General features: G+C 45.9%; 1 protein-coding gene across 2 annotated transcripts in view; it reads left to right on the top strand.

Moving 5' to 3' along the window:
• LOC147636741 (uncharacterized) overlaps positions 1–18396 on the top strand; it is a 190595-nt gene that overhangs the window by 36710 nt on the left and 135489 nt on the right. For both annotated transcript variants that reach the window (XM_086800244.1, XM_086800245.1), the window contains exon 4: positions 7529–7591. In XM_086800244.1, coding sequence (XP_086656370.1) covers positions 7529–7591 — 63 coding nt within the window. The remainder of the gene's footprint in view (positions 1–7528; positions 7592–18396) is intronic.

Raw genomic sequence — 18396 nt, 5'->3', positions numbered from 1 at the left:
TTTTTGGAAACCCTCTTTCTCTTTAGATAATGTCTAGGGACTAGCACAAAAATGTTACTTTGGGAGTAGGATAAATAGAAAGGCCATTTGCTTACTTAAAGGGGAAGCTGTTTGTGAAGATGCACGTGGAAGATCCAGAAGAATGAAGGCGACAAAAAAAGAAAGAGAATGGGGTGGTCAAAGGCATCATGTGGACAGTTTCTTTTGGAAAGAAAAGTAGGGAAGCGTCGCACGGGTTTTTTTCAGGAGGTCTTTCAACTGGGAGTCGGGAAGCAGAGGGGAAGGGAGGATAGAAGCATTAGGGAGAAAAAACCACAAAAAGGAGTGAAGCTGAGTAAGAGAGAAGCTTTAGCTCTGTTTGTAAGACATTTAAACATGTATGTTGAAGGAGTCTCTTGTTTTTTTCACTGTGTGGGTTTGTTTGAGATACAGGGTGTGTGTAAGCAATACAATAAGAAGAGTTTTTTTTTGTTAAGGTCTATTGACTCTTGTTCTGTTTAAGTCTGCTTATCAGTTGATGAGTGTGGAGTGCCTCATGTTTCTGGATTATCAAGAATGTCATATGTATGTTGGTTGTTGAGTTTTTGTAAGGCAAGAACTATTGGGTTGGGATGGACCTAGTTGCTTATGTTTTTTCTTTGTGAGTTGTCTTTATGAGAGTTGTCAGTTGAAGGATAAATCAGAGCAATTCAGTCTAAGAAGAGGGTCCAGAGAGAGGAAATTTTGTAGTTTCTTGAAACAGGAAAGCATTCAGATCAGGAAATATCTGAATCAGGGAATCGTCTGAAATAGAGCTGACTGAAGTAAGAAGTGTCAGAGCCAGTGCTTACTGAATCAGTGCTGACTAAAGTAGGATGAGTCAAGTGGAGAGCTGACTGAATCAGGGCTTACTGTGGAATCAGGAGTTGTCTGAGTCAGAACTGTCAGCAGCAAGTCTCTTAAGAGTTGTCTGAAATAGGGCTAGTCAGAGCTAGGCTGGTGTGATTAGGTTCTGAATCAGGTCTGTGCTGACTGTTATAGAATTGTCTGAAGGAAGAAGTGATTGATTCAATGTTGACTGGATCAATACTAACAGAAACATAGCTGACTGAAGGAAGAAGAGATTGAATCAGTGCTGCCAGAATCAAAGTTGATTGAGAAGGAAGGTGATATAGTGCTGATTGAAACAGTGCTGATTGGATGAGTGCTATTTGAACCACAGCTAACTAGAGGAAGCAAAGGAACCAAGCCTGATTAAGAAGCTGACAGAGCAAGAGCTGATGAAAATAGTGCTGATTGGATCAGTGCTGTCTGAACCACAGCTGACTGGAGGAAGCAAAGGAACCAAGTTGACTGAGCACGAGGAAATAGTGATGACTGGATTAGTGCTGTCTGAACCACAGCTGACTGAAGGAAGCAAAGAAGCAAGAGCTGACAGAAATAAGAGCCGACTGAATCGGTAGGAAGAGATAGATCCAAAGCGGAATTAATCGGAATTGGTTAAAGTAAAGGGTGTTAAGATCTGAAAACATCAGAAGCAGGATCAGTTTGAATCAGGGAAAAGATCTGAAAGGGTTTAGGAGTAGTCTGAATCAGGAAGATGTTCAGATCAAGAGCTGTTGGAATTAGAAAAAAAGTTTGAAGATGTTTAGGGGCTGAGTGAATTAGAAAGGTGTCCAAATTAGGAGCTGTCAAGAGGTGTCCAGAGTTGCATTTAGGCAAAGTCCAGTGAGCTAAAGAGAGGCAAGCCAAGACCTTCTGTTTGTGTGTTTGTTTTGTTTGGTGTTTGGGGGTGGTGTCTTGTATACTTGATCTCATCTTGCCTTTGTGTGCCAATAGAAATACATAGAAAAATCCTCGATCCATGAGATATCCATGAGTTCCATAAGTCCACTCCATCCCAAATAAAGGGAGCCAAAAACATACTCCATCCAAGCAAAAGGAGCCAAAGAGCTGTATATAATACCCAAGAATCACTGAGCCAATGATAATCATATAGATGCGTATATGTATAAATTCTCGAGCAAAGATATCCCATAAATTTAGTTGGACATATCCATATGAAAACCATATAAACCAGGCTTTTCAACCATTGACAGTGTTTACCTGAAACAATTCAAGGCAAACAACACACAATTCTCCTTGTATGGGCATACAAGGGTGAAGTGTCCAAAAACTCTTTCAACAAATTTCAAAAAGCAGCAACTTTGCAAAACTCAAAGTATATGAAACCGGCCTTCAAAAATCTGATGGGCGGTGAAACAAACACTCGCACATAAAACACTTCATCACCCATGGGAACCTGGAAAAGGAAACAAAGAGGGGGAGCTAGAGTGCTCCTGCAAAAGTACAAGGACACCGATTGGCCCCAAAACGCAGTGGCGCCCCTTGCGGTATTTCTTCTTTCAAATAAGAATTCTCGTTATTACAGCACAGCATTCCATAGAGAAGGCACACCTGTACGACATCTTCTTGCTTGAAAAGGTCTTCTCCATCTCAACCATGGATCCCACAAACCCTTTCCCAAACAGCAGTAGTGCTGAATCAAACCACATGTCCTTCCGTATAGCCACAGCTTGCATGTAACCCCGAGAAGACTACAACTTGTTCACATGAATCCAAAGACATGCTTTCCACATGAAACCAAAGACTTGTATCCGATAAACCAAAGACTTGTCTCCATAAACCATAGGCCTATTTCCTTGATACCAAAGTCCTGTTTCCTCTCGAAAAACCAATGTCCTGTTTCCATGACAGATATACCATCCAAACACGGTTGCCAAAACCTAGAGAGAGAAACATATAGGACGTGTCAAGCAATCCTTGAATACACATAAGTCCAAGATGAAGAGCAACACACATCTCTTCCAAGAACATCATCTTGTGCATCTTAACTTGATCCTCTGTATCCCAATCTCGTAAAACAAGGTTTGCAATCCACGATGTAAGAGAGAACAATATCCATGCACTAGGGCCTGTAATCCACTGAGAGAGAGAGAGAGAGAGAGAGAGAGAGAGAGAGAGAGAGAGAGAGAGAAACTGATCTCTAGTCTCCACCCCTACTTCCATCATCGGCAGTGCACTCCTCTACTCGTGAAGAGAAGAGAGAGAAGACTGTACTTTGAATTTGGTCCACGTTGCAGAACATTGCTTGATTGGCTACTTCCACACGTGCAACCACTTGGCGTAGAGAGCCTCCCACCTGTCACCCGCCTGGCTGTAGAGAATCTCCTGCCTGACGCCTGCCCATTGCTGGCTGCCCCTGTTTGCTGCCCATCTGTAAAATCCCTTTTGTCCCCTTTCACACTTGGGCTGGCCACCATATATGGGTTTCCTTTTCATACCCAAACTTGATGCCTGTTCACACTTGTCCATCCCGTGCCCGTGCCCACCTGCTTGTTGTCCAGAGAGAAAAACACAGGCTCGTAACAGTATACTTAGCTTTTTCTTTGCTAGAATCGTCATGAAGTCAAAAGAAATAGCTCGTCACCATATCCATAAGATATCCTGAGATATATCTTCAAATAGCTTGCTCATAAACTTGATTTATAATCCATAATAATCCATATGGAAAGAGTGCTGAACACGGGCACATATAACCAGCTCCATAGTTCGAGGATAAAATCTGTGAATCCATAAATCCTTAGACTAAGCTGTCAATTGCTCATGCTTTTGGCACATGACTACTTCCAAAAACTCAAATACCAAAACTGTTCATCAGTGTAGGCCCCACTTTTGATCTTTTCTCTTTCTCTTTGTTGGAAGGAAGCCTCTGCTTCCGAGAAAGCCTATGCTCTGATACCAATGTAACAAGACCGAACCACGACAAATCCAACAGAATACTCTTCTTTTGCACAAGAGAAATATAAAACTGTAGCAGAAGCAAAACATAACATTAAATAGAACACCACACTGATCGGCCCATCGTAGGTAACTCCTTTATTACTTCAAAGAAGCTTCTACAAGATTTTCCAAGGTGCAGGTGCCTTCAACACTGGATTTCCACAACTATGCAATGAGATTCGCATGGAGTTTTTCTGCCAAACTCCATGCTCTAAACAGTCCATGAATCAGCTCATAAACAGTCCATAAAAACAGCCTAGTCATTGCCAAAACAGTCCCGAACTCCGTGCCAAAACAACTCCGTGCCAAAACAGCTCCAAAACAGAGCCTCAAATCAGCCCCAGAAGAGCTCTCAAAACTGTCCCAGATTCCTCCAAAACAGCCCTAGAAGTGTGGCCAGAAGAGGGCGATGAAGAGAGAAAAGCACACAACAATCACTGTCCTCGCAAGTGTTACCCTTGCACATGGAGGTCTGTCGAAGAAGAATGCCTTGGTCTTCAAGAAGGTCCAAAAAACAACGCGCTGTTCGCGATGAAACTCTTCAGAAATCACCCACGGTATCACTGTCTATTCATGGGCCACTTGAGAAACACCTCTGCACCCAAAAGAACACACTTTCATCGGGAAGATCCATGCTGTCCAGCCCTGAATCTCTGTTTTCAGCTCTACAGGCAACTCTCAGAAAGGTCGCCTATGCTTGTAGCATGCACCCCGAGGTTGCCAGACCATGCGTCCGTGATAGGTACTGCGGTACAGCCTGTTTGTACGCTGTGCAGAACCTTGTGACCAGCCCTGAGGAGCACCTGTAGCAAGTCGGTCTGCTGAAGAGACAGCCCCAGAAGAGATGCGCTGGATTTTCCATAGAGGAGTGTGTGGATCAAGCCAGTTCTCACCAGAAATAACCCTGTCCTCTAAAAAGTATCAGTCCTAGCCTTGTTTAGCAACTCGTGTAGCTTTTCTGGCCTTGTCTTGCTCATAATAGCAACTCGTGTAGCTTTTCCATGCATCGAGGCGCCCAAAGTCTGGGTTTTGGCCGGTTATCATTAAAATAGTCCGGTTCTGTTCTAGTGTGTACTCAATTATAAATTTGGCCGACCAATTTCAGTGAGTGTGGACACATATGCTGATTAACCTTATAAATCCATATAAATGAATAAGATCCATAGAATTAATGTCCCGTGGTCCATCTTTAAGCTCAGAAAAGATGTGTAAGCCTTCCAAGAATATTTTGTTCCAAATCTTCCCTGCATCTGTGGAAATCCCCGTTCACACCTTGAATCTTCATCTGTGGGTTTTCTCCAAAACTCTAGACTAAGGTGGGAAAAGGGTCAAATGGTGACAGGTAGCGTAACATGAAAGAACCCGGTCCCCAACGGAGATCCTTGATGCAAGAAAGAAGAGGATTATACACACACTAACAACAGTAGAACAGAGAATGATGGTGATCTCGACACTCTCTTGGTCATACAGGCCCATGTAGCAAACATGGGGGTAGCTCCGAGGGGACAAGTCATTGCCATCACCCTTTGATACTGCTAACACGGCCTAAGCTCTACCACTTTCTTAGGTGTCCCTAAAATGTTTTTGAAGGCACGTTATAATCAAGGGCCACACTTTTTACAACCTTAGTTAATGTTACACACATATACACCTGTTGGAGTATGCCGACACTGGCCCATGTTCGCACCTAAAATTAAGAGTGTGGTACTCATACATGACAATGGGTGATTGCAGCTCACAAGCTCTTGGAGCCGGGCAAAGAGTCTCTTGCCAGGCATAATGCCAAAAATCTTTTAATTATCCCAAAAAATGCGATAGACATTTTAGACTTTGCACATGGCTCCTTAATTCATGCCTAGAAAAAATAACCATGGAGCAAAGTGGAGCAACTATGTCTGAAACCTGTGTGCTTTTTGGGTTCTCACTCGTCTTTGACTCTTGGCAAAGTGCACACTACAATGGACTCCAATGTAGAGGGGTCGATTTTAGTCAATATATATAGCTGACCGAAGGTCATGTACTTGGCTCCACGGCGTCTCTACTCTTGTGGATAGGATTCATGGTGTTGCAAGACCTGGAAATCCCTGGTAGATGGCTTGATTATAATATTGAGTTTAAGTTGGGGAATTTGTTTCGCATTTAAGTCCTATAAGTAATGAACTCAGTTTGTTTTCCTTCATAATTACTAGTCCACTGTTCTCCTGTAGGTTAGGCGTCACTCTCTGGTGGCAAAACCAATGTGGAAGAAGGTGAAGAGGTGGGCGTCCATTGCTCTGGCTGGGTATGGGCTCCCTGTAGCTGGACTGGTCAAGCTCCATCCTTGCCGTGGGCCAGATGATGTCTGTGATATGGGAGTCCCTCATGAAGCCTGAGAAGGTGGCATGATCCTGGATTGAGCCTTGACCAGCTCTCTCATCATGGATTTTTTTTTTGTTTTTTTTTTTCAACTGGCCTTTGGCCCAAGATCCTCCCATAGTTACCAAATTTCACCGTCTGTAGACAGCCGCCCGTAGGCGCTTATTTATCCACCCATAGGTGATGCCGCCGAGGAAGCACCAAGGGGGGTTTTGAACCCAGGACCTCTTGGTCCTAGGCAACCACCTTCACCACTTGAGCTATCACCTCATTGGCCTCATCATGGAGTTTTTCAACATAATCTTTTTGCTTTAGCACTGGTGAACATGTAGAGGGTCCAGAGATGTGAGACATGAGGTGATGGCTGGTTGGGGACCTCAATAAGTGTCTGCAATTTACATATATTAACTACAATGTACATATGTCTAAGTTTGTGACTGCTGTGGAGTGACAGATTTCAGCAAGAATGAAGAACATTAAACGAGTAGTGTTCATACTTGTTCTAGAAAGCCCTCCTGTCCAAGGAACATTGTCGTGCGCTCTTGGCCGTCTTATATGATATAGTATTTTCACTTCTTGCTTCAGCTGATCATGCTTGATTTTCACACTGATCATAACAGCCCTGTGGATGAGTGTTACATCCTTGGCATGGATTGGCTATGATGTAGACGGTAGGGTTAATACTCTATGGGTCATGCAAGCTGTAACATTGGTTAGAAATTGGCTATTGGAGAGTTGATTAATAATCCCATAAAAGCAGGGTTATTAATAGGGCATGGAGCCTATATAAGCGAGTGACTGTGCACATAACTGAGTGTTGGGCCAACAGTGTGAGTCTAGATCCACCCTCGCCCATATATAGGACTGATGAACCCCCTTGTGGCTGCCGGCAGTTGTAGGGGACACAATGGTTAGTCATCATCCATGGGCAAGGTGGTCTATGCTCTGGAGGTTTTGCACTTAGGTGTATCTGGCTCTATTACAATAGGGGGTGGTCTAGAGCAGTTGGGCCTATGGCTGGGTTGAATCTGTTCCTTGTGTTTTCTATGTGCAACTTTCTGTGTTCTTGGTGCTTTGTATGCACGTTGGTCCTGGTTGCCTACGTGAGGGTGTTTTAGTGAGTTGTGCTTGGAACAAAAAGGCTTTCCGAATGAACGTTTTTCCTTTGGCCTTGCATTATTTATGTACTCATATGCTGATTGATGAAGTAAAAATGGGTAACACTTGTGCTACTTTTGAACAGTTGTAAATACATGCATTATTTTGAAAAGCATTCTGTGGCACACTTTGGGACCTACCCTTTGATTCTTCTCAACAATTTTGATGATGTTGATAATTGTTGCTCTCCCAGGTTACCCCTCTTGTTCGAGAGCCTGGGAGGTTGGTGTTAACCCAGACTCACCTTTACTTTCAGGTAATTTGCTCATCACATCTGCTTTCTTTATGTCTTTTCCTGCTTAGCTGTTTTAGAATCACTTTTTTTTTTTGTTCTTGGCAAAAAGGAGACTTCTATTAAGTTTGAATAGACCATACAAAATCAGGTCTAGAAGCTTGAACAAAAAAACCTCACCCCAAAATGTATGCTGAGCTCAACCAATCTGGGGCACAATGGTGCCAAATGAGAAAAAGATCCCACTATCTCACTCCCTCTCATGAAAACACTGAGCTTTGCGTGGACAACTTTGGATGTCCCCTGTATATGAGCCCATGTGGCCATAAGAGTGAATAATATCTCCCCATATATTAAAATGCACTGAGTGTCGTAAATCTGAATGCCCTCTATAGCCTCTGTGCATCTGGTCCTCCAAATCTGCCAAGCTGTGATGCTCGCAATGATCTCCCTAGTGGTATCAATCCTTTGCAGAGGTGGTGTATAGCATGTATGAGGAGCATCCAATAGCATGCAATAGCACCCCAACTAACATAAAGGGTATCTCTACTCAATCTGCTGATAAGCTGAGCTATAGAGCCCCAAATCCTCTGAGCAGCTCCACACCCCCACATGCAATGTTGTACTGTCTCAGAAGCTACCGGGCATCCGGGGCAGGAGGGGACTGTACCAAAGATAGCCAGGCCGGCTGTTGAGGGCCAAAAGTTGCCCAATCCATGTTACTGTACAGTGTACACTAGCACAAACTGATGGGAATTGGGAGGAATGGGATCAGCATCCCATTATGAGGCTCATCCAGACAGAGAGCCCGTAGCATTACTTGAAATCCCAAAATCCGAAGACAGCTTGCAAGCTGTGCACTGATTAATGGGGAGGCCACCATGTAAGATAAACCAAAAGAGGTGGGAGATTTGGCTCCTCCTGGATTAGTGCCAAAGTCTGGGCCAAAATCTCTTTTGAATCAATGGGGTAATGTCATCTCTGGGGTAATGTCATCTCATAGGCCGAGTTCGGTCTTTTGGAAGACGTTAATAAAATCTTTCTTTCTTTCTTTCTCGGTGCGGCCTGAGTGTAGGAGTCCCCTGAATCTGTCCATTTTAGAATCACTTTTTTTCCCCCTAGAAAGGAGACTTCTATCACAAAAGTGCCAAGCGAGTCCTGTGAGGGTCGATGAGAAAATGATCCCTTGATCCCACTCCCTCATGAAAACAGTGCACTTTGCTTGTGCGCAGATGTGGATAGCCCCTGCAGACGAGCTCATGTGATAGAGAAAATAATATCTCCCCATATATTACAAATGCACGGACTGTCGTATATCTGAATGCCCTCAATAGCCTCTGTGCATCTGGCCCTCCAATTCTGGCAAGTTGTGATACTGGCAATGAGCTCCCAAGTAGTATCAATCCTCTGTAGAGGTGGTCTATACTGTGTATGAGGAATATTCAATAGCATGCAACGTTGGGCCACACCTTTGCATATCATTATGGTGGTGTCCAGATCCCTGCCCACAAAAAATATGTGGACAAAGACTGAGTGTGGCAAGCATTAGTACCCCAAGTAACATAAATGGTCTCTCTAGTGGTGTCATAGCTCTCCTAGTGCAGCTTGAGTGTAGGAGTCCTCTAAATTTGTCCAAGTAGAAGGAGCCTTACATCACGGACAGTGTAGCTAAAAAAAGGCTGACTCTTCATAGGATTGGCTACATCAATCCACTCCCACTCACTGTGATCCCAATGAAGATATCTGATAGGACATCCACCATGCAACCATATTACATAAGCACCAACACCCATGGGTCACAATATCAGGTGGATGGCCAACATGCTAATGCTTTCTTGAGTGACTATCTACTCTCAGTGGATAAAGGGCAGTGCCAGGAATAATCTCCCATGTGTCACATTTCAACAATCTCCATGAAAAACAATCTCCTGGAGCTCCAATGAAGAATTTTCTTCCTAATGCTCATAAGTATTGGTGCAAACTCCTGTGTAGGGGATATATCAACCCCAACTTGACACCCAAATATTTGGTAGTATAGCGTCTGTCAATCCAAGTAAACGCGAGCTTTGCACCCCAATTGACTCTTTGTGAGTCACTAATCCAAAACCAATTGGCTTATGCCAATTAATGCGAGCCCCTGTAGCCATGCAAAACTCCTCCAATGCAATCTGAAAGGAACATAAACATATGTGTGAGGCCTCGAGGAACATAGTAGTATCATCAGCAAGCTCCGAGTTCAAAAGCTCATCCTCATTGCACAAGGACAGACTCGAACCAACCCAAGATTAGGGTTAGGATTAACCTATGATTAGGGTTAAGGTTTAGCCACGGGCGTGGGGACTTGGAGGGTTCACACGTAGGCTAAGGACGCTAGCAAGAAGGGTTCTAGATTGGCTAAGAGCTTCTAATGAATAGCCTAGGGCTAATAATGGTTAAAATCTTATAAATCAAGCAAGAAAGCTTTTTGAATAAAAGCAGGCCACTTATAGCAGGGTTATTACTACCTAGGGTCACTAGACACGAGATCAACAGCCACGTGGTATCTTGGTGTTACCAAGGAGCGTATAGGATCTCTTGGCCATGGAGCTATCATAGCAGGTGATTCGCTTTGGTGGTAGTTGGGGTCGTCGGTGACTGGTAGGCTCACGCCAATCTGAACAGAGGGCTTGGGGTGGTCCGAGGTATTGAACCTACGGTTGGGTGGTGAGTCGCTAGCCACAATCTTTCGCGATCACGCGATGAATTCGACGTCGGGTCTATGGAAACCTTGTTGAGTACTCTGCTCCTGAAACTGCAGGCGTGCCACCCCCTCTATCATGTTGAAGTCACCATCCAAGCACCAAAAGTCAGCCTGAGGGAGGGCTTGCTGTACTGACCTCCAAAAGAGGGCTCTACTAGCAGCAGCGTTCGGAGCGTAAACGTTGTGGAAGCCAACGCTATCCTCTCCAATAGTAATGGTAATCCACTGTTCATGCCCGGGGACCGGGGTCGATGACTCTTGAGAGAGTCACTGTCGGCACAGCAGCTGCTCACTGACAGAAATACACACTCGTCCTTGAGTCCCAGAGGAGTCGAAAGATGGGGACCAAAAAGTGTGACTCCTGCTCTGAAGAATCTTCCCGCATCTGTGGGTGCGCCCCTGTGAGAGGTGATGCTCCTGGAGGTATAAAGTGTCTATGGGTCCCCCCAACCATGGCTCGCCTCGTAGGACACCTCGTCTCTGAAAGCATTGAAGCCCCCCCTAAACCCTGAATGTTCCATGTAACAATCCGCATATCAGTCTCTGTGTGATGCAGCACTAGCGGAACTACCTTCCACTTGAAGGGTCTTGGGTGAGGGTTTAGACGGGGAATAATCACAATCCGTGAGGGGGCGTGCGCCAGGTGGACACTAATCTTGTCCTCCATGTAACGCCACTCTGTACGAGCGCGAGCGTATGCATGCTCCGGACTCCATCTATCACAATAGAGGTATCTGTAAGAGGGGGGAAGAGGTACCGCGACAGAAGTATGCATGAAGACAAAAAGCAGCACCTCCAGGCTGGAGACTACCATCTCCCCACCCTAGCCTCGATGAGCAGAACCTCCAAGCTCCATCCTAGCCAAGGGCTAGAAATGGGTGAGAATGTCGGTGTTGCGAAGATTCTGGAGGTGTTGGGAGAGCTCGAGTGCCTGGCCCTAGAGGGCAGCTGCCACCATCTCGGGATCTCACTCTGTCCCCGGGGCTGCACTGAAGGGGAAAGAGAAGATCACTGTGCCATTATCTGGCATAGAGGGCGTGGAGTGGTGAAAAACCACACATACTACTGTCTCCTTGAAAATGTCGGTCCCTTTCGTCGGCAGGCATCGGAAGAAACTATAATCCATAGGCTGTCCCAGGATCTTGGGAGCCCCACCTGGGGACTCTGGCGGAACAGCCCTCATGGGGGAAGCGGCAATGGTCATCTCTACCGGCTTAGAGAACCGGTGAATCAAGCGACGGACACATCCTGACGGCTGCCTCCTCTTCGGGTTGGGTGCAGCTGGGGGGCGACGAGTGCTCTGGAGAGGTAGAAAGAAGGGGGGGGGGGGAGGGCTCATGATAAGGGTGGGGCAGGGGGGAACCGTGGCAGGTAAAGTTGATGACGAAGCAGGAGGGGGAGGGGGGGCAGGAGGTGAGGGAGGGCGGAGCGGTAAGGGAGGGGTGTTGCTAGGAGAGATCCATCGGAGAGGTCGGCTGTGGGGATGGGCTGACCGGGGGCTCAGAGAGGCCGGTCGGCCTCTCAAAACATTGGGGGTCGGTGGGGGAATCTCGACGAGGGATCGGTTGCTATAATGGTGGGGCTGGAGAGGCCCACTCCAAGACTGGCGAGGGCGCATTGCCAACTGGAGAATCCTGAGATAAATGCTGATAACGGTTGTTTGACAAAACCGAATCCTCCTGCATGCTGCCAGCTTGGCGCGCACGGTGGCGATGCTCAGCTCTGGTGCTCGGTTGGCGACCCAGGCGGGGGCCAACCGTTCGCCACTCTCCGGCTAGAGGGTCATCCATGGTCGGTACCTGGTGCTCCACTGCCTGGGAACCTGCTCCTCCCACGGCCCTTGGTGCGGATTTGAGGGGGGGGGACCCACTAGTTGTGGTCTCGTAAATTGACGCCAAGGGCAAGCTCTCTTCAGATGAGCCATCTAGCTACAAATGAAGCATTGGCCTGGAAGGCCGGGATACTCCACTCGCTGCATAATGGGGTCGCCCCGAAGGTTGGGAATAGATATCATGTGAGGCACAAAATCCGGCGAGGCAACACAGATGTGGAGAGATGGAATCTCGCTTGCTCGTGCAAGGGCCCAGGCACCGCGGGGGGGGGGGGGGGGGGGGGGTGGCGGGGGTGGGGGGGGGGGGAGATTCCATCACTCTCCCGATGGCACCACCAACAATCACTGGGAGAAGAGGAAGGTATTCCTTCATGAGGACTAGAAAGCAGGCTGTCAGGAAAGCCTGAAACTCTAGCTAAAGGGTCGGATGCCAGGTTTGGGCTGTACGTAGTGCAAACGGAGCTCAACTGCATGACAAGATCAGACGCCGCTGGTGAGTCTAACTCAACCTGGTAGTAGCCACGTCCCAAAGGATGAATATTTGTGATCTTTGTAGGTGCAGCTGGGAGGCTAGCTTGAAGAAGATCTCTGAGTTGGCCACGTGCCGGGCGACTACCGACAATCTTGCATACTAGAGTGGTGGCCTCTAGGGATGCGATAGTTGTAGCGAGAAGCTCCAGGTCCGCTTCAGAAAATGAAAGGTACGTAACGGTGGCCTCGGTCGGGGGAGATGGAGCGGTTGCCATGGAGTCCTCTTGGGGGTGAAGACCAGAAGGAGCCGAAACTTGCCGAAAATAGAGAACAACCCACAACCTGAGGGCGCTGCCGGACGAACAAGGAGGAGACGAAAATGGGGAAGCGGAAGGGCTAGAGAGCGAAGAGGAGGGGGAGGGGAGGCTAGAAAAAAGAAAAAGAAAAGAGGGGCCGAGGGGGGGGGGGGGGGACGGAGCGCTCAGAAAGAGGAAAGGGAGGGGAGGAAAGAAATAGGCAGAGGGAGAAGGGGTTGGTGGAGGAAAAAACAGCAAGGGGGGGGGGTGGGCGCAGAAAGAAAAGGAAAAGGGGTTGCGGGGGGGGGGTGGGCTACCGTCGGGCAGGACAGAGGGCGGGCATAGGTGCAAAACAGGGGGGCGGGGGGGAAGAGGGTGCAAGTGGCGGAGGGGAAGAGCAGGCAAGGGGGGTGGTTGCAGGCGGCAGAGCAAAGGCAAGGGGGGGTGGGCGCCGGCAGTGACGCAGTGTAGGAGGGGGGGGGGTCGCAGCTTGCTTGCTAGGAATACGCTTTTTTTTTTTTTTGGCTGGGCGAGATATTTGGCCATATGGACGATATGGTTGGATCGTAATTATGAGGCGTTTGCACAGCCTCGGATCGACAAGTATATTTACTTATGTCGATCATTATATTAGTCATTGCATGATAGTTTTGAGCTCCATCAGATTGATCAACAATACTACAAAGTGTTTTTCCACTATTTTTAGATGAACTTTAATGAGAGCCTCCTGTTTTGAGGGTTCTCGAATATAAGATAAAATAGTGGTTTCACAAAAAAGAAGAAGGGTGTGTGTGTATGTACACACTTTTTTTTTAGTGAAATCATAAGTATATTAGATTTACAAGTTGACTATCCAAAGTAGATAGTCCCAAAGTACATCAACTGAAGATGTCAATATAAGACATATATACATCATGATCTATTTGGTCAACCTGCATGCAATCGAAGAAAGATTGATGCAGGGAGTACCGAAAAAAAGAAAAAGCAGAAAAAACCGCATCACCGAAAACTGCATGGTTGCGGAATTTCCATAGTGTCCATAAAGCCCAGTAGCACACCCATGAGAAGAAAAGAGAGAACTCTGGTCTGGGCAAATGAAGACCAAATAGCCAGAGAAACTTTCCAAATATCATATTTGGAAATCTAGCCCGCAGAAGCTGGATGAGAGGAAGAAAAAACTGTCGAGAAGAAGGATAGCTCCAAAAAATATGAATGACTGTCTCCCTGGAAGCAGAGCATCTATGGCAAGTGGATGAGGATATATGTCTGCATGCCAGAAACTGTCCTGAGGGAATAACAGCCAAAGAACGCGCCATAAAAAGAGCTGTTGTCGAAGAGGAAGCTTCGACTGCCAAAGAGATCGCAATCGTCTTTTCCACCACCAAGATGACCGATGCATATGCCAGAAGAGATTTGCCCGTTAATGGCAACAAATGTTTATACAGACCAGCAACTGTAATATCAGATAGCCTCAAGGGATGGCATGAAGAATCAAAAGAGGAGATAGTCCAATCCTGCAGGCGATCTCCAATTTCCAACAGTGGAATCGGCAAAAAAGGCTGAAGCATCTGAATTATATCACGCCAAAGACGACGATAATGAGGTCCCAAGCCATAATGTGCAGCAGCCTGTGGAAAAGAAAGAGGGGAGCCATCAGGATGGATGATATCTCCCACAGAGGTAACACCCTTTGAGTGGAGAAAATACGAACGCCGGGGTTCTTGCACCGCCAGGGAAACTGAAAATGCTTTGGACGAGTGGATGCTCTCAGCGCGGAGAGAGTTGCCTTGTAAGGAGCCGCGACCATTCCATTTTAAATTTGAAAGGACAAGCTTCCAATCAGCAAGTAAGCCAGAAATGAGAGGACAGCCCTTAATTTTGCCAGTAATGTAACCAAGAATAAAATCCCAATGAGTAGGTTGCCAATGGCCAAAAGCCGAAGTCGTCAGATGAAGTAACAAATGATGGATCATCGCTGTACAAGGCTGAGTGCCTTCCCGAAATTGAAGCATCAGTTTACCTCTGTGGGCAAGAATATGCACCTGTAAATTAAGGATATTTAAGCCTCCATGCATTTTAGGGGTGCACAAACGATTTGCCGAAAGCAAACGTACACTCTTTTTCCCTTGCTTCGACCTCCAGAATATCTCAAAGATGGTGGACATAAATAATTTCAGCTCCCCCTTAGAAAACCTGATGAGAGGAAGGTAGAACTGAATATAGGCAACCAAGATGGATTGGAGAATCCGTAAACGAACATGCAATGGCCATGTTGCAAGTTTCCAGTATTCCAACTTTTTCTTGAGCTTTGCCAAGACCCAATCTGTTTGTTGACGGCGAGTGACTGACCATCCCAAAGGATATCCCAAATGCCGAATCAAATGAGTGGAGTGAACTATTTCTCCTGGCCATAGCAAATTATGCCACTGTTTTGAATGCAGAGGCAACAATTTAGATTTCTGAAAATTGATTTCTAGGCCAGCCGCAAGGGCAAACAAAGAAAGAGCCTGCATCAAAGTAGATAGATCCTGATGTGTGTTGCGAGGAAGAAAAAAAGAATCGTCAGCATATGCCTGAGCAACCAACTGACGTCTATTCTGAATGTCCAATCCATGAAGACTGCGAGTATCAACCAAATGATCTATATAAAGAAGCATGAGATGTGTTGCTATAGCATACAAAAGAGCACTTAAAGGGCATCCCTGCCTAACTGAACGATGCAAAGTCCATGATTCTGAGAGATCTCCTGACAATATACAAGCCGCCTGGCTATCAGCATAAAGCCAGTAAATGATATTCTGCATTTTTTCTCCAAATCCCAGAGCACGCATGGTTTCTTGAATGAAACCCCATTTAATAGTATCAAAAGCCTTAGCAATATCCACTTGCAATAATAAGACATCCTGCTACGTGTATTTGGCATATTCAATGCCAATATAAGCATTTGCAATGTTATCTGTAATGTGCCTGCGAGGAATAAATCCATACTGTGCAGAATGGAGTCCATCATTCAAGCAACCCTTAATGCGATTGACAACCATTTTACTGATAATCTTGTATATCACCGGCATAAGAGTAATTGGTCTCCAATCTGCCAAAGACTAACATAAGTGTTTTTTAGGCAACAGCTTCACTAATCCTTTTTTCCAGGAAGCTGGCATTTGCCTTGTCTCCCAGGCAATGTTTACCATACGCAGCGAAGGTAATTTGAGGGTGTCCCAATATGCAAGAAAAAATTCAACTGTAAGGCTATCCCATCCTGGAGCTTTCCATCGGCCACAAGACCTGATTGCATCAGACAGTTCTTGTTCAGAGAATTTTGTTTCTAGTTGTTGCGCCTGAGTAGCAGAAAGGATGGGGGATACATGCTGTAATAACCGCTGACGTGCATCACACACTTCCATGGCGTGAGAATCGTCTTCACCAAATTGTGAGGAGAAATGGGTAACACAAGTCGCAGCCAATTGTGCTCGGGTGGAGGTGCACGTGTCATCTGAAATTAAAGTGCGACATATAGATGCAGCTTGTTTTCTGGAATGTAAACTCTTGAAATTTTTTTTGGAAGAGCAGCCTTTGTCCAAAAGCGCCTGTTGTTGTTGTGCCCGTATCTCCCATTTGACAAGCTTTCGGTGATCATTTACCTGAATACAGTGACGAGCTTGACATAAAGAAGTGGCTTCAGCCAAAGTTAGGGAGCGAAGATGACTAAGCTCGATTAACGATTGGCATGTTTGCTTAGCATAAGCAACAGTCTGTCTCCAACCTTCCAGATACTGTTTACCATAATCACGGATGACTGATTGCATGCGAGCAATAAAAGCTGTCCATGCATAATCCAAGTCAATGAAAGATTGAGGAAAGAGTGGCTGACAGGCCTCAAGTATCAGTGCTTTGAATGCATCATGCTCCAAGTAACTATTATTGATGATAAGCAACCTTCGAAGTGGCAATCTGTCATCAGGCATGTCGTGCAGATGAACTCTGAGCCATAAGGGTACATGATCTGAATATGTAAATGTATAATCCACCCACAATTTGGTCGTGAGAGTATCATAATGAAACGGATCAAGCTGATACCATCGATCCAGGCGAGCTTTGTAAGTGGATTGTGCATTATGTTGGAAGGTATACCCAGGCATCAAGGGCTGAGATTCTTTCCAAAGATCAATCAGATTAAGCGTTGTTACAAAATCTGCCCACGAAGACGTCTCAGTAGCAAGCATATGTGTACGACCGGATGTATTATCACCAGGTTGAGGGGCATTATTGAAATCTCCACATATGAATGCTTTCTGTCTCCAAGGGTACAATTTCATTTGTTGCCATATCTGTCCTCTAGCCTGATAGGATTGAGGTGCATATATTGATGCAAATTCAAAGATTTCACCCTGAATAAAGCACTGCATAACCATCCATCTGCCTTGGAGGTCATTAAATGCCATGACTGGCTGTAAATGATGTTTCACAAGAAAAAGTACACCCGAAAAGGCATGGTGGCCTGCATAAAAAATATCATAACCAGCATAATGGCCTTGCTGTCCAGCGTAGTGATGTTGATTGTGTTCCTGAAGAGCAACGATATTTGGCTGCATACTCTTCAAATATGCCCAAACCATCTTCCACTTTCTAGGGTCACACAAACCCTGTACATTGAGAGTCAAAACTGTGATATATGACATCATATTTATAATGTATGTACAGTATGAACAAAAAAGTAGCTCAAGCTTGCATTTCCTCCACAGGGTCTGCACCCCGATCAGGAGGAGGAATATCTATGAGACGGGTGGCTAGCAAGCTAGTAGCCTCTTCTTCGGGAAACAGAGTACGACCTGCAGTTACAATAGCCCAGGTGATGCCAATTCCAGAATTTTCTTCTAGGGTATGCCCACTAGAGGAGGCTCCATTCCAAGTTCTAGAAGGCAAAGGACGCCTGGGGATAATTGTCCTGCGCGGTGGCTGAGATGTTTCTTGAAGTGTCTTTTCTTTTCCTTTTGGTGAAGAAGTAGAGGGATTAGCCACAGCTGCATTCATATTAGAAGAGACTGGCATTTTGCCTTTTTCTTGAGGCATAACAGGAGTCTTTAGACTTTTGTTTTTAACCCCTGAAGGACCAGGAGTGTCCTTATTCTGCATTGGGATGGGCAAGGCATCAGGCGGCATCTTATGGAGGACCAGAGGACATTGAGATGCCATATGTCCAAACTTTTTGCACTCAAAGCATGCGCCTGCAAAAAGACCCCATTTGAGTCTGAAAAAAGCACTCCCCATGGAAACGTTATTTATGGTAACAGCATAAGATTCCGGAGTGGGCTGATCCGTGTCCCATAAAATACAGAATCGATTTGAGTTGCCATTTGGTCTAGGAGGGCATACAACCTTTCCTGGAGATGCTGCAATTTTAGGTAACAAGGAGGCCAAACATTGGGGGAAGTCCACCACTTCTACCCAAACAGGACAGCGATGCTTAATCAAAGCAGCCTGATAGTCTCTG

Source organism: Cibotium barometz, chromosome 7 (assembly GCF_041138505.1).
Source record: "Cibotium barometz isolate CiBa-2024 chromosome 7, ASM4113850v1, whole genome shotgun sequence".
Taxonomy (NCBI): Eukaryota; Viridiplantae; Streptophyta; class Polypodiopsida; order Cyatheales; family Cibotiaceae; genus Cibotium; species Cibotium barometz.
This window is presented reverse-complemented; position numbering and strand designations above follow the sequence as displayed.